Genomic DNA, 16253 nt, shown 5'->3' on the forward strand with positions numbered 1-16253 from the left:
GGGGTGTTAAAGTCCCCTACTATTATTGCATTTCTATCAATTAGTTCCTTTATGTTTGCTATTAACTGTTTTATGTATTTGAGTACATAAATATTTATAGTTGTTATATTTTTTTCATATTGTCTCCTTTATTATTATATAGTGTCCTCCTTTATCTCCCGTTACAGTGTTTGTTTTCAAGGTTATTTTGTCTGATATATGTATTACTACTCCAGCTTTCTTTTGACATCCATTTGCATGATAAGTGTTTCTCATTCTCTCCCATAAAATCTACTGGTGTCTTTAGGTCTAAAATGAGTTTCTTATAAGCAGCATATAGATGGGTCTTTTTTTTTTTTTTTTTTTACCCATTCTGTCACCCTGTCTTTTGATTGGAGTGTTTAGTCCATTTACATTCAAAGTAATTATTGATAGATATTTATTTATTGTCACTTTGTTACTTGTTTAGTGGTTATTTTTGAAGATTTTCTCTCATCCTTTTATTTTGTGAGTTCTTTGAATTTTTCAGAAATATTCATTTTTACTGCTTTTGTGTTTCTTACTTTCATACTGTCATTTTTGGTCTCTTATTTCCACTCAAAGAGTCCTCTTTAATATTTCTTGTAGGGCTGGTTTAGTGCTCAGGAACTCCTTTAGTTTTAGTTTGTCTGGGAAACTCTTTGTCCTACTCTGAATGATAGTATTGCTGGATAGAATATTCTTAGCTGCAGGTTTTTCTCATTCAACACTTCAAATGTATTATGCCTCTCCTTACTGGTTTGGAAAGTTTCTGATGAAAAATCTGCTGATAACTTTATGGGGTTTCCTTTGTATGCAACTGTCTTCTTTTGTTTTGGTGCGTTTAATATTTTTTCTGTGTCACTATATTTTCTATTTTAATTACGATATGTCCTGGCATGGATCTGTTTTTGTTGATTTTGTTGGTAGTTCTCCATGCCTCCTGGATCTGAATATCTGTTTCCTTCCTCAGGCTAGGGAAGCTTTCAGCTATTATTTCTTCAAATAAATTCTCTACCCCCCCCCCCTTCTCTCATCTTCTTCTTCTGGAACTCCTATAATACAAATATTATTATGTTTGATGGAGTCACTGGGTTTCCTAAGTCTACTCTCAGTTTGCATGATTTTTTTCTCTCTTTTCTTCAACTTGATTACTTTCCATTACTCTGTCTTCTAGGTCATTAATTCAGTCCTCTGCTTCTTTCAGGCTGCTGTTTATTTCATCAAGGGTGTTTCTCATTTTGTTTACTGAGCCTTTATCTCTGCTATGTTATCCCTTATTTCTGTGTTAATGGTCTCACTGATGTCCTCCACTCTTTTCTCAAGTACAGTGAGTATCCTTACAACCATTGCTTTAAATTCTCCATCAGGAGAGCACCTGGTTGACTCAGGCAATGGAGCATGTGACTCTTGATCTCAGGGTTGTAAATTCAAGCCCCTGTTGGGCTAGAGATTATTTAAAAATAAAACCTTAAAAAAAAAAAAAAGAAATCCTCATCAGGTATGTTACTTATATTTGTTTTGCTTAGTTCTCCAGGTGTGGCCTTGTCCTATTCTTTCATTTGGGGCAAATTCCTCTGTCTTCTCATTTTGTCTAAGTCTCTGCACCTGCTTCTCTGTGTTAGGAAAGTCAGCTACATCTCTTGTTCTTGAGGTTAGTGGCCTTATGGGAAGAAGAGGTCCTGTAGTGCCCTGCAGTGTAGTGTCCCACTGTTCCATAGGGCCTCCAATATGTGTTGTGTGCTGCACTCTGCTGTTGTGTCCTAGCCACTTTATACTTCAGGCCAGTGGTGTGCTGAGGCTCTCTTTGCCTGTTGTGCACAATGTTTGGTTGCTGGCCTGGATGTGGCACGTTTTCACTAGTGTGTTCTGGTCTGCTTGTGAAATGAGACCTGTTGCCACCACCACCAGAATGGAGGCCTCACAAAACTCTGAGGTCAAGAGACCTGGTGTTGGTAGGGGTTTAGGCCAGTCTTCTGGGTGAGGGGGGCCTGCCATGCTAGGACTGAGGCAAGTGTGACTGGGAAAGGTGGTTCTTCTGGAGCACAGAGTGTGGAGCTTGGTGTAAGCAAGTTAGGTAGGGAGTGTTGGCACTGCTCTGTGTTTATGCTGATGGGCAGAGGAAAGAAATGGCACCAGTTAGTTCATTGTTCCCAGAAGGGTCTCTCTGTGAATGCTGCCTCTTTGGGACATGCTCTGAGATGAGCAACTCAACTCCCCACTGTGTGCCCCAGGCACTCTTGAGATCACTATTTCCAAGCTGTATGTCCAAGGGCTGTTTGCCCTGCTTTTTCTCCATGAGCAGCCCCAATGTCCTCCAAGCTTTCCCAGAGCCAAGCACACTGACCTTTAAAACTCCAGGCTTTAAGCCCTGCTGGTTGCAGGAACTCATGAAATTCAGGCCCTGTTGCTTTCCAAGCCAATTGCTATGGGGATTTGTTTTCTCCCTGTGCTCCCCTGTGTGCTAACTTGTCTCTCACTCTTCCTTGTGACCACAGCTCCCTCCTCATGGAAGCGGCCATGATCCCTTTCTCTCCCCAGCTGTATCTCCTCATTTCCTACCTTATTTGATGTGGGCTCTTCTCCACCTTTCGTTGTGGAGTTTGTTCTGCCAGTCTTGAGGAAGATTTCTGGGTATGTAGGATAGTTATCTTATTGTATTCATGGGATGAGGTGAGCCTATGGTCCTCCTCCTCCACCACCATCTTCTCCTCCAAGTGAGGATCTTGAACTTTAAATTCCATCGGTGTCACTGGGACTTGGCGAAAGTGAGGACAGTCCTCAAAGTAGAAGAATAAGAAAGGGCTTTCCAGGCAGAGGGACTTGCATGGGCAAAGATTCAGGAAAGTTCATGGTCTGTTAGGTGACTCTGAGGAGCTCAGTGTGGCCAGAGTGCAAGATATAGGGAGGTGGGGATGGACATGTGGGGAAAGGGCAAAAATCCACTAAAGCTAAAGTCTCAGGGAGTAGAGAGCAGAGAAAGTTTGAAAAGGATCTGTACAGGTAGGGAGACCTGACATTTAAGCTTCATTGGTGTCACAACAAAACCAGGCATAGGCTCCCCAGGGTCCTGCTCTGGGACAATAACCTTCACAGGGTGCAAAATTTTAAGAGAATGATTTTCAGAGGCCAACCTTCTTGGAATGAACAGAAAAGATGAAAGACAGAATTCCAATGCCTGGGTTCTCAACGTCCTCCACCCAGGCCCATGGCTTCCGCTAAGGGGGTCCTTTGTCCAATGGGATAAAGGGCTGGGCCACTTCATCCCTCCCAAGGCCCTGCTACCACCCACATGCTGACTCTTGACCATTTGGTGTCCACACCTAGAGGCCCCATAAGTTCTGCAAATTCTGTATGTTGAATATTGAAATATTTTCCTCATCTTCCAATCTTGTCTCTGCTCCAGGGGTCCACCACCCTGCAAAGGGTCAAGTGGTCCAGACACCTGGGAATTATCTGTGAGCTCTCCTCTTGGCTTACTCCCCTCACTCCCACCCCCACTGGATCATGAGTGGTGAGTCTGGTTCCTGATAGTTCTTTAAAAAATTTTTTTTGTGTTTATTTATTTTTGACAGAGAGAGAGAGAGAGAGAGAGAGAGAGAGCATGAGAGGGGGAGGGTCAGAGAAAGAGGGAGACACAGAATCTGAAACAGGCTCCAGGCTCTGAGCTGTCAGCACAGAACCCGATGTGGGGCTCCAACTCACAGACCACGAGATCATGACCTGAGCTGAAGTTGGACGCTCAACTGACTGAGCCACCCAGGTGCCCCTGGTCCCTGATAGTTCTTGAAGTCAACCTTTTCTCTCCCTGTCCCTGCTTCCCCTGGCCATTTTTTGGTGCTATCATCCTACATGACTTCTACTCAGGAGACCTGGTACACAGTAGACACTCAATAGTGTGTAGCTAGCTGCTGTTGTTATGAAGAAGAGAACCCGGGGCAGGGGGCGGGGGAGATAGTGTTGAAATGACCACTACAACAATCTCAGCTCTCCCATGGTAATCCAGACCCAGATCCTCGGTCCTCCCATGCCAGGGGCAGCTGCAGCTGACTTAGGGGAAAGTTTGGAAATAATATGGATGGTAGAGGTCAAGAAGGAAACTCTCATGCCACCTTCCTGTCCCCACAAAGAAGAGGTGATTCTAAAGCCTTCCACAAGATCTCCCAGGAGATCTCAGCAGCGCTCAGGCCCCAGCTCCCTCCCACCTGCTGCAGAAGATCCTCCAAACCAAGGCAGGTACTGCCTCAGCCCCCACTCCCACCACTGCCACCTAACAAACTGGCTTGAGCATCCTGGTTTCTGATTCTGACTCCTAGAACCTGAATGTGCAGCCCTGGGCAGGTCACTGTCAGTCTCTGAGCCTCAGTGCTCCTGACTCTGCAGTTGGAATTCGCCAAAGTGTCAAGGCTGTGACTGCCTACCCCGGGTTTCCATCACTGCATCTGGGCCACCAAGACTCACAGGGCCAGGGAGGAAAGGAGCCTGGGAACCTCACTATCCCACCCTCTCAAAGTTTCACCGCTCACGAATCATTCTAAGCTCAACCCAAACTGCTGGCAGCCGGGAGCTGAGGCAAACTGTTTCCCTTCTCCGAGCAGCAGGGGTACACATGAGGGGCAGTTCCTCAGAGCCCCCACCATTGGCCAGGAGAGACTGCTTCAGGAGAGGAGAAGAAGGAGAAGGTCCACTGGGGCAGTGCAGAGGAAAGGAGGTCCAGAGTCCTGGGATGGTGGACAAGTCTACAAACCACTCCGGACCTCAGTTTCTTTCTTCCCTTGTAAAACGAAGCCAATAATAAACAACTCACTGGATTATTCCGAGTTTGCTGTGAGGATGAACTAAAATCCTAATCTTGAAATCCACGAAGCTCCGCTCCGGTTGTTCCTCAGAGTGGGAATGCTGGTTGCCAGGCCAACCCTTGGGGTCTGGCTTGAGCACCCGCAGGAACCAAGGAGTTCCTGGAGATTCCATGTAGGTCTCTCCTGAAACCAAGAGACCCAGAGCGATCTTAAGTTCACCTTGGATGGGGATGAAGGCAGAGGCCAGGAAGGGGGCGGCTGGAATCTATGCTGGAAGAGGACCGGAGGCCTCCAAAAAACTGGAAAAGGAGGGTGAGAAGGCTTGAGGGAGCAGCATGAAGGGCAAGAAAGTTCACCCTTCTAAAAGTGCGCGCTTTCTCTAGCTTTCCTCTCTTTTTCTAGTAACTCTTCCCTCCTCTTTCTCCTCTCTCCCTCTTCTTTCCTTCCTATCTTCCTTCCCTTTCTCGTTCTCTCTGTTGCCCCCCATCTTTCTTCTCTCGCTCCTTCTTGCACCACTTTCAGCTCATCGTCACCCTCGCACTTTATAACCAAACAGCCAAACCCCTTTCCAATTAAAGTGGAATTAGGCAACTCAATCAAATTAGTTCCCTATTAAAGCCCTTCTTTATTAAACCGTTTTTCTTGTCCTGCTATTAAGTTTCACCGCCTGGCGGAACTCGAGCCGGCCCCAGAAGTTTACCTTGGGATGACGCCGGGCCCAGACTAGGGGAGGGAGCACCCTGTTTCCCGGAGAGAGGGAGTCATCCTGCAGGGAGCCGAGCAGGTGGGAGGAGGGGGTCAGCGGGGGAGCCACTATTGTGCTCAGCCCCGCTGCAGGAGGGAAAGCCACTGGTGTGCTAAGAGAGATCTGGCCGGAAAGCTCGTCCTCAAAGTCCCTTTCGGATTACACTGCCGCGGACGAGGGCAGCGCCTCCCCCCCTCCGACCTCCATCACCCCAGAATAACTCCCGGGCCACGAGCCTCTGTGGAAGAATGGTCGCAGCCCTCCTTCCCCAGCCGCCGCCTCTTTGAGAAGGGAAGCGCGCGGTGTGCGACCCGTGCTGTGCCCAAATCTGCGGCCCAGGAGAACCGGAACCCGGCCTCCAGCCTCTCAGAATTCCGTAGGAGGCTTTGCCAGCGATCCGAGGATCCAGGGCACTGGCAAGACGACCCGCCGCTCCCGCGCGCCCAAAACAAGAGTGGGAAGGACGCAGGGTCCCCGACGCGTAGCGGGCGCCGCTCCTCGCGGGGTTCTGAGTCGCGCGTCACTCCCGTCGGCGGGGCCTTTCCCTGCGCCACGGAAAGTTTTCCGGCTCCGCACCCCCGGGGGCGGACACCAGCCAGCCTTAAGTCAAGTTGGCACCGCGGGGCCCGAGCGGGAAATCAAGACCTTTTCAATGTGGCCGCCCGAGGAGCGGGACGGGATTCGGTGTTTTCTTAGAAAATAACATTTATTTCTAGCTCATGTCTATGCAAAGGAAAGCACAAAGTGAGCCATTCTCTGCAGCAGCGTTTCCCGCTGCTGTCCCTTCGGTCGGGCTTTTGGCGAGTCCCGGGAGGCGGGGATGCGCCCTCGGGCGGGCGGTTCTGGCTCAGTCACTAGTCGCTCTGTTCCTGCTTCTGTGCGCACCTTGACCACTCCTTAGGGAGAGATCGGCCGCAAGCAAGAGGGGCGGGTGGGCAGGATTTGTCCCGAGTTCACAATATATTTAATCTATAAAACCTGATAAGTACAATGCGCGCATAGTCTACTTCTTTCCATTTTGTCCTTTTTTTGCTTGTTTCTGAATATTTTTCACGTTAATACCGAGGTCACCTACAGATTACAATTAATAACTTAGAATTCCATTTTATAACATTATACACTGGCTTGTATATATATATATGTATAGATTATATATAGATTTATACATATATAAAAACTCACACTGCACCAAGGAAACCCATGCTTATCGTCATAAGCAACAAAGAGAGCGACAAATACCGCGACGAGGAAAGTGCACCTTAGAACTTGTTTCCTTTTTTTTTTTTTTTTTACAATTGATATCGATATATATGTGTGTGTCCCAAAGACTCGACTCAGTGCCAAGAGATTTATACATCCTAAATTTATATTTGTTAGAGCGAATAATTTTTTAAAAATTTAATAAGGAGAGGGAGACACAGAAGACAGACTCTCGGACTATCCTGCCATCCACTGGAGAGCGGGCGGGCGGGACGAGCACAGCAAAAGGAGAGGCAGGAGCGTGTGTGGCGGCCTCAGCCTCTGAATTCTCAAGAATTCCCCGCCTTCCGAAGAGCTGATAGAGCCTTGAGAAGGGGTTTAGAGGACGAGGGTCAGGGCCACGCACCCCCTCGGAGAACACCTGTATCTGTAGTTGCTCCCTTTTGCTCAGCTCTCCACCCTTCCAAAACAAAACTGAAAATCACCTTTGAGCGAGAGGACCCGAGCCGGGGCGCAGAAGGCGCAACGGGTGAAGAGGGACCCGCGGCCCGCGGGATCAAGGCTGGGGTCCCCGTTTGGGGGCCGCCCGGATGTCGGACCCCCGGCCTACTGCTTCTCTGGGGCGCCGTTGACCATAGGCCCGTACAGGCCGCCGCCGTAGGTGGGTTCCTTGTGCACCGCAGCGGCGGCGGCCGAGCGGTCGCGCATGAGGTCGCTGAAGGCGTAGTCCATGGGCGGGCGGAAGCCGAGTGTGGGTACTAGACCCGCGGTCGAGTAGGGAGCCATGAAGGCCAGGCCACGGCTGTGCGCCGCTGCCGCCGAATAGGCCAGGCGCAGGGGGCTGAGGCCGAGCGGCGCGCCCAGTGGGTAGGCGCCGGCGTCGGCGCCGAAGTGACTAGCGTTGGGCTGCAGTGGCGAGAAGGCCGAACGGCTGCTCAGCGAGCCCAGCGCCCCAGGCGCCATGGCGCCGGCCAGCAAAGGTCTATGGTGCGGAGGGGCAGCGGGGCCGGCCTGCAGCGGCGCGGGCAGCCCCGGCCCCCCGGCAGCGGCGGCATCAACGCGGCCCGGCCACGCGTCTTCCGCAGCTGCTACCGCACCCACCGCGGCCTTATCAGGAGGCGCGGCGGGGCCAAGGCCGGCCGCCAGACCCCCGCGGTGGTGGTTCAGCACCTGCTCGATGGCCTGCACCACGTCGCCGCCGCAACCCTGCAACACCAGCTCCAGGACGCCTCGCCGGTGGCCCGGGAAGACGCGCGTCAAGATGTCCAGCGGCGTCCGCTGCCGTGGACCCGGGCCCCCGCCCAGCCCTGGGGCGGGAGCGGCCTCTGCCTCTTCTTTGTCGGCCTCGGAACCAGATTCGGAGCCCAGAGGGCTGGCGGAGCCCGGGCTGTCCTCCTCGCCACCGCCTCCCGGGCCTGCGCTGCCCGGGCAGCTCCCACCTGCCTCCTTGGAGGCCCGGGCCAGGGGCGACCCGGAAAAGGACTCCCCGTCGCCGTTCTCAGAGCCCGAGCCCGGCCGCACCTCCGGAGAAGATGTCCCGGGACCCGAGTCTGCGCCGTCGGGTGATAAGGGCTTCCCCGGTGGCGGCTGCGGGCTGCCTGGGCGGCCGGTCTGAAGCAGCGTCTTGGGGAACAGGTCAAACTTCTGCAACTTGGCCTCTAGGAAGGGAGAAAAGGGTATATGAGGAGTGATTAGGCGCCGGGAGGCGACGGCACCCTCAGTACATTATCCCTTTGGACCCAGTTTCCTCTCTCTCTGAACCCGACGACCTTCATTCACTGGGCTCCAGTGCCTCTTTCTTTTTTCTCCAGTATTCCTTAATCTCTGAGCCCCTACAGTTTTGTCTCACTTCCCCTACCCCTAGGGTGTACTCTTTTGTATGTACCCAGGACCCTAACCACTTGGGCCCTGTAAATTCAATGTCCAGTTCCCCTTTCCACATCTGTGCCCCAACACTTCCACCTTTATTCTCCTTCCTATCTTTGCCTTGACCTGGAGAAGTGGCCTGGCCCAGGAGACAATATAACTTCCACCTATATCATCTACTGTATAGAGACCCCACTCCACATCCATCGTTCCAAGAGCAAACTCTGCCCTGGGTGCCCTCTGGCCTTGGGCAACATAGCTTGTAATGGAAGGCACCTTGAGTATCTAAGAGATCTCAAGCCTTTCTACAGGTAAAAATAGAGCCCCTATTTCTAATCCACCCTTTCCAAAATTAAAACCTAAGAACTTCTTCACTGTCAAGCTGGGGTCTCAGAAGGCCCCCAATGGCCCCAGACTTAATTCCTACCTCCCTAGAAAAAGGCGAGATGTTCTTGAAGAAGAGGGTGGGGCCAGACTGGGAGTAGTGGGGGCGGGGGGAGAAGAGTGGGGATCCAGGGAAGCGAGAGAGTTCCTGCTCGAAGGAAACCAGGACAGGTGGGGAAAGAAGCTAGAAAGAAGGAGCAGGCCCAGCATGCGGTTGTCCGGGGAGCATTAGGAACTTGAGAAAAGGAATCAGAGGGGGAAAAGGAAGGGGGTGTCTTCAATACCTAGAGAAAGCCGTGCGGGGAGAAGGAGGAAGACTGGGAGAGGGCCAGATTTCTGAAGAAAGTTGGGAAGGAGCAGAGGAACCACGGCGCGTGAAGAGCAGAACCAAGGTTAAATATGAGACGCGCGGATTTCCGAGCAAAGTGAGCAAGGAAACTGGGACCTGGCTGCATTTGGGTAGAGGAGATAAGATTACAGGGTCTACATTTGGCCCCGCAGTGAAAAAACGGGCCTGGGTGCGCGGTGAACTCTAGCAGTCGGGCATTTAGAAAAGGGGATTCCACTCTTTCAGTACCAAGACAAGTAAGTCTCTGGGCCACGTCCCCTGGGGCCCCGTCCATGCTTCCCTTCCTCCCCACCCTGCTGCGCGCTCACCTGAGCTCCCCGAGCCCGCAGTGCCGCCTCCGGTCCCTGCGGGCGCTCCTGCTCCCGGCCCCCCGCCGTCGGCGGCGCACACGGAGCCGAAGACCTCGTAGGCAGGTCGCGGCGGGATAATGCCGTTGGCGGCGGCCAGCGCTAGGCCCTCGGCAGTGCCGTAGAGCAGCTGTAGCTCGCGCGCCTCGTTCTCCTCCTGCGCCTGTTGCCTGCGCAGCGCCACCTGCGCCGCCATGACGCGCTGGCGCTCCGCGATGAGCGTGCACTTGGCGCACAGGCAGTCCTTCCAGCGGCAATAGCGCTTGTGGCCCTTGAGCGCCGACACCACGCCGTGGTTGCGGCAGCGCGCGCACTTGGGGGTCCGCGGGTACTTCTCCGCCGCCCGCAACAACAGCGGCGGCGCTCGTAGCAAGCCTCCCGCCACGCTCACCGGTAGCGACGCGGCCGCAGCCGCTGCCGCTGCCACCGACGCCACAGACGCCACGGGCGGCCCCGTCGCTGTCGCCGCCGCCGTCGCTGCGCCGGGCACGCTAGGCAGCTCAGAGCGCAGCTCCATGGCAGGACCTGGCGTAGAAGACCGTAGGAAGAAGGAAGAGACTTGTGGTGAGGAGCGCACGGTGTGCTAAGGTACAGCGTACCCACGAAGAAATCAGGCTTAGGGAGGGAAATTTCGGTCGCGGAAGTTTGGCTAGTGGTGCCAAATTGTCGGGAGGAGGTGCCTTCTGATCCCCCTTGTAAGGCTGAGTTCCCCCACCCCACCCCCACCAAGGCTCTTCTTGTATCTGATTTATGCGCTGGGTCTAAGATTTCGTTTGACTCAGTGGTTCCGCTGGAAAATAAAAATAAAAAGACACAAAGTTTGAAAAGTTATTGGTTCAGGTGGATATAACGAGGGTATGAAAAGTAAAATATTATTTCCCAAAGTTTAGCTTAATTGGAGTGAGACAGGTAGAGAGAAATATTTGTTTGATGGGACTCGGACTAGAGAGAAAAATTTTGATCCAACAGTTAGACCGATACCAAGAGCAAAACAGGAAAACCGAGGCGAAATGCACAGTTTTGTGGAAAGGTGAAAAAGAGAGAGCTATCAGAGCATACAAAGCATGGAGTTCAGCTGGCTGGGTCTGAAGGTTTTGGTGAGAGCAGGAGAGTTAGAAAAATCAGGAACAGAAAGAACGGCTCGAGGAAAGAGTGAAGGCTAGCAAAACAAATATTTTAAAAGCAAAGTTAGGCGCGGGGGGAGGGGCAGGGACCCGTGGAAATGTGGGGGCTACAAGTTTCATGAAGCGGGGCCTCCAGGGAGTGGGAGAGAAAAATGAGTGTGGAAATGACTTTGGGAGGCGTGGGGGGGGGGGCGGTTAAAGAGAAAATTAAGCCGAAGAAACTTTGGAAAAGCAAACCCAGCCTCAAGGTTAGCTTGAGGGGTGAGGAAAACAACACCAAAACAACAGCTGATACGGGTGTCTGGGTCCCAGGGTTCACTCAGGAGAGAAAGGTGTGCACGAGAGGGAAAAACAAACAAACCCTTCAGGTAAAAGTTGTGGGTGGGGGTGGAGTAAAACCTGTGGCACAATTTTTAGTCTTGTAGCCTGGGAGAGTAGTCGAGAAGGAAAAAGTATCTTGCGAAAAGTTAGGTATTACAGGAGGGTGATCTTTTCTCTGACCACCTCACACTGCCTTCAAGATCCTCTCCTCCAGTTTAGGGACAGAAGCGTCAGACACATGCTCCCCATCCTGGGATCTCTGCGGGACCTTACTCGAGTGCAGATTCTCGAGCTCTGGTCTCAGAATTGGGATCCTGGGACTTGGATAGCCCAGGAGACAGCACCGAGGCAGAGGAGTCGCCTCTGGAACTGGCTATAGGCTAACAACGGAGTCTCACCTGAGCTGCGGACCTAGAAGGCCTAAGCAGGCCCAGCCCCAAGCTTCTGCCCTGTCTCTTCTGGGTCCCCGTATTCCCGGGTCCCCGCCAGAGCCCGGAACCGAATCCTCCTGTTCCCGCCCCAGTATCCTAGATCCCTTCCCTATCTGAGCGGCCTCTTCCCTCAGGCCCCTGGGGCCGCTAAGTCCCTAAGGCCGGCGTGGCCCGGGCCTTGTCAACAGGGCCGGTAGACCAGGCCGCCTCCCCCTGCCCTCCCTGCGCCCCTCAACTACCTGCCTTGGGCTCGGGGATCCTCCTCCTCCGCTGGCGCTTCTCGCACCTCCCAGCTCCGCTCGCGATGCAGGCGCTCTTGGCCTCTTCCCCTTGCCCCCTGGTCCCTTATCTGACCACGTCACCCTCCTTCGGTCACCATGTCCGAACTTCCGGACCCCCTCGGAACGCTGCGCAGTCCAACGCTTCCGTCGGAAATCCGAGCCGGGGGACTGGTTAGGGACCGGCTGGCTGGAACCCGCGACCCGGCCCTCGCCGCGCGGCGTCCCCTCGCGGAGCGCGCGGGACGCTGCGCACAGCCGCGCCCCAGTTGCCCGGCGCTGCCAGACTCTCAATGAGCCGCTCGCCCGCTCTATTGTTGCTCCTTAGGGCTCCATTAGACAGAATTGGACAACAATGTGGCGCCTGCCATTGGCCAGGGGAGGCAGACAGAGCTCTGATTGGCCGGGCCCGCGCCCGGGGAGCCCCGCATTCTACTGTGTCCGAAAGATTCGAAACTCCAAAAGCTCCACAGAGTGCCTCCGGGAGGGGAGGGGCGCGCCGGGGAAGGAGTGGAAAAAAGTAGGCTAGGAGGAGCGTTGAAAATATCGTGACAAGTAGTTTCCGTGCGCCCGAGAGCGTGTGAATTGCGCCTAATTACCGTGTCCGGTGCGCCTCTACGTAGCCGTGTGTAACCCCTCGGCTTCTAGGACGCGGGCTCCGCTGCGCGGCTCTCAGAGGCCCCGGGCGCTTGGCAAGGCCGAGTTTCCCAAGTGGCCCTGGTGGCCGGGGGCGGGATAGGGGCAGGTGACAATTCAATTACCGCGGTCGGGGTGGGGTGGAACGGGGACGCAGGGGTGGGGAAGGGAGAGGGCATATAGCATAAATGCCAAGACGATTTTTCCTGCCTCCTTCCGGCTCTGTTCTACCAAGTCCAATGCGTTTGGGGTAGTTGGGAGCTGTTTTGTATTTTTCTCTTGCCGCCTTTAAAACACAGATCCTTTATTTTAAAATTCCTGATACGATAGGCATCAAAAAAGGGTAAGTATGGTTTATGAGGATTTCTGTTGTTAAAGAGGAGACGGGCGAGAATTGAGATGACGCTTCCCGTCGGAGCCTTCCAGTTCCCTTGCGCTTCCTTTCCTAACCCTTAATTCCATTCCTCTTCCTCCTCTTGTTCTTTCCTTTCCTCACTTCTGCAGCATCTTGATTTCCTTTAGGTGGTGGTGGATTCTTTTTGTCACTGTTGTTTCAAATTAACAAAAAGTTTAATTTCTTTTTTAAACGAAAGTAAAACGTGCCCTCTCTGTCTCCCTAGATCCTCTTGAACGCAGGACGCGCATCGGTCAGTCCGTCCTTCCCGGCCTGAGACAAGGTCGCCACGGACCCCCAGGAGTAGTTTTAACTTTCACCTTCCACTTCCGTACTGACGTCACGGCCCTGAGGAACAGCTCGATCTGCAGAGGAGGTAACAGGTTTTGGATTTTGTTTCCCTTTTGAATGGCAACATCTGGAATTAATACCGCGGTTTTCGGGCAGGATCACCTTGGGTTTCTCTGTGATTCTCTGTGCCCTTTCTTTCTGTCTTTTCCTCGGTCCAGCGTTCTCTCTCATTTTTACTCTCCACTTTTCTCTTTCCTTCAGAGTAAAGAAAATTTGTTTAATTAATAGAAAAAACGAGCTTTCACGTTGTTCTCCCTCCACTCCCGATCATGCGTTTCTGTGATGTTCTTTAGAATTTCCAGGGCCACGGGGTTCAGGCCCGCGCAGCCTGGGTCGCGGAGGTCCTGGGCGCGTAGACGCAGTGTCCCGCCCCTGGCCTAGGAACCACCCCTTTCCACCTGGCACAACTCGTGGGCCGCGACCCACCAGCCCAACCTCTCTGACGCTAGGCGCTTGCGACTGGGGGAGGAAGGCAAGAAAAGTGGGGCCCCACCCCAGTTCACCGAGCCTCGCAGGGAGGTTCCTAGGATGCTGTCCGGGATGGCCAGGCTGAGGGAGGGAGAGGGAGAGGGAAGAAGGTGGTGTGCGGAAGAGCCGGGCAGAGAGCTTCCAGAAAGCTGACCAGGCCCTCGGGCAAGTGCCCTCCCACCCTGACAGAGTCTGTGATGGTAACATAAACCAGACCCTTTGCTCCTAACAAATTCCACTAGCTGGAGCCTGAGAATATGTTTGGGAGAGAGCAAGGGGTCAGCTCCACCTTGTGTCCTGCATGGAGTCAGGTAAGGGAATGAATCTGGGATACTATGTCCTGCAGGAGTGGAAGACCCAGAGCCCACCTTAGAACACCTTGACGTTACAAGGCTAAGGAAATCTCTCTGTTAGCTGCACTCTGGCAGGAGGACATGTGGGAGAGGGGGAGGACTGCGACTGAATCCCGCACCAGGGTGTCTGGTGTCTTCTCCCAGAGCTACCTTGGACAAAGTTTTTTAGAAATTATTTTAAACCCTAAATGAATTGAACTATAGGAATAAGCCTAGCTTTTGGAGAGCGGTGGCCCAGATACTCCTCTTTCTGCTTGAGGCCAGGCCACTGTCCTCAACTTCAGTTCAGTGAACCTGGGGGAGCCAAGGGTCCAGCCACAAGGACTTGGGAACCCCACGCTCTCCCACTAGAGTGTGAGGAGCCTCATTTCCTTAGGAGGCAGAGTCCACATCCTGGAACCCCGCCCAACCAGAGGGAATCTGCTCACCCCTAGAGCAGGCTCCTCTTTCCTTGCCTTCATCACTCAACAGGTCTGGGACCTACAGCCTTTCTTCTGATACACCTGAGATTGGGGTGCTCATGTGAGTGAATGTGTCATGAATGGAGGGAGGCAGAGTCATCCTAGGCAGAGGTCATTGCACTCATACCTCTACAGGCCATCCTGGGGTTAGTCCTGATTTGGACTGATCCCCAAGGGAGCAGCCCTGAGGGCTGTGGCTGTGCTAGCCACCAGTGGTGCCCAAATTGAGGCAGCAGGGACTACCTTCTACACACACCAGAGGGTGGCTTCACACCTGGACATACATCCTGCACGTGGAACCTCATTCTGTGAAAGTCTTGGATACACCCTCACATCTGCTTGCAGTGACCACCCACAGGGTGCACTCACCTCTGAAGCTGCCTTCTCGCCCAGAGGACCCCTTCAGAAAGGCTGATTGAATTCACAGCGATCATAATCATGCCCTCATCCTAGGATATCCACTTTGTATTTGACCTCATACCCAGATGCCCACAGACTCCCTGGTCAGTGACTAAACACCTAGATAGAAGCATATGTTCACAGACATGTGCCCTTGCTAGTCCATGGACCCAACCCTGTTCCAGGGCCCTGAAGTTGGACCCTGCACGGAGAAAGCCAGACCACTGGGATGAATGAGGCGGCTCAGGGCAGAAAGCTCATCCTCACACAATCAGGCACAAACACACTCCCTCAAGCACCTCCTCTTAGTTCAGAATCATTTGCTGCGCCGGCGTCTGGGGTTCCCGGGTGAGTTCTCCCAGCCAGGAAAATCCACCTCCACCCGTGTTCGCTGCTGGCCCCATCCCCCAGGACCCCGCCCGCAAAGGGGTGGGGTTCAAAGGGATGGCCCTAGTGGCGACCCAGGGTGAGGCTGGAGTTGGGGTTGAGGGTGTGGAGGGGGCTGGAGGTGCGGCGTGGTGGCGCTGAGTAGGAGCAGGGCCGGGGAGGCTGATGGGGGACCCGGGAGGCATTGACTTTTGCGCTGTTTGCCCGCGGCCTCGGAGCAAGCAGACGCCATCTGTTTGCCGGCTGCGGCACGTCCCGTTTAATTACCCTCCCGGCAGCCTAATAGAGATGATATTAAACTAAATCTTTCTGACATTAAAAGTAATTATCCCCAAACCGGTGGCTCCGGGACGGAATCGCCCCTCCCGTCCCCAGCCCTCCCCTGGCCGCTCCAGATTCCGTTAGTTTGGCTGAAACTCTTTACCGGGAAAGGGGCGCGGAGAAAAGGGGGGAAGGAAGGTACCTTTGGGAGAAGGAATCTACGCGGGCTGCCCCATACACGCTGTTTTCCCGCACAACCACAGACGCACGAACACGCGTGTGGATACACTCACATCTGTACACACACAGACCACGACAACATTTTCCTCCGGATCAACTCTCGCCATGTTAATTAAGAGTCTCAGCCGCGTGCACCCCTGCGTGGACAGAGAAGCGCAGCCTGGTTTGCTGTCCCCGCCCCCGAGCCCGCTACAATGGCCCTTTTACGGGGTCAAAGCCACGGATCCGGCCTAAACCGGGGCCAGGGACCCAGGCACAGTTCTGCAACCAGAAAGAACCTCTTTCATCGTGGCCCTTGACTTCTCGGACGCTCTTCCTGTGAGGGGCCCTGCGCCTCGCGATTCCCCTCCAGGCCCTTAAGTCCCACCAGAGTCTGCGAGGCAAGTTCTATTATTCCACTTGACAGGTGAGAGCACAGACCCAGGGAGGTGAGGTGACTGGGCCCCCATCTCAGAAGCAGTA

At 53.6% G+C, this 16253-nt stretch overlaps 1 protein-coding gene and 1 long non-coding RNA gene across 3 annotated transcripts; one reads left to right on the forward strand and one right to left on the reverse strand.

Annotated features, from left to right (window-relative positions):
* Nucleotides 1-6226: 6226 nt before the first annotated feature.
* On the reverse strand, nt 6227-12350 carry DMRTA2 (DMRT like family A2). Its single transcript, XM_045477319.1, has 3 exons — nt 11803-12350; nt 9649-10212; nt 6227-8399 (listed from the first exon to the last, which is right to left on the reverse strand). The coding sequence occupies exons 2-3, from the start codon at nt 10202-10204 to the stop codon at nt 7348-7350; spliced, it is 1608 nt and encodes a 535-aa protein (XP_045333275.1). The 5' UTR covers nt 10205-10212; nt 11803-12350; the 3' UTR covers nt 6227-7347.
* A 15-nt stretch (nt 12351-12365) lies between these two features.
* On the forward strand, nt 12366-16106 carry LOC123597865. 2 transcript variants are annotated; one of them, XR_006712292.1, is made up of 3 exons: nt 12366-12586; nt 13098-13247; nt 15815-16106. It is a non-coding gene; the product is annotated as an uncharacterized LOC123597865 (long non-coding RNA). The 2 variants fall into 2 exon arrangements; XR_006712293.1 differs by lacking the exon at nt 12366-12586 and adding an exon at nt 12713-12820.
* The last annotated feature ends 147 nt before the right edge of the window (nt 16107-16253 follow it).

The sequence above is a fragment of the Leopardus geoffroyi genome, chromosome C1, assembly GCF_018350155.1.
Source record: "Leopardus geoffroyi isolate Oge1 chromosome C1, O.geoffroyi_Oge1_pat1.0, whole genome shotgun sequence".
Classification (NCBI taxonomy): Eukaryota; Metazoa; Chordata; class Mammalia; order Carnivora; family Felidae; genus Leopardus; species Leopardus geoffroyi.

Coding starts and splice junctions, on each gene's coding strand:
- DMRTA2 (XM_045477319.1), bottom strand. CDS start 10,204: ATGGAGCTGCGCTCTGAGCTGCCTAGCGTGCCCGGCGCAGCGACGGCG. Junction 8,400..9,648: donor TGCGGGCTCGGGGAGCTCAG/GTGAGCGCGCAG, acceptor CTCCCTTCCTAG/AGGCCAAGTTGCAGAAGTTT.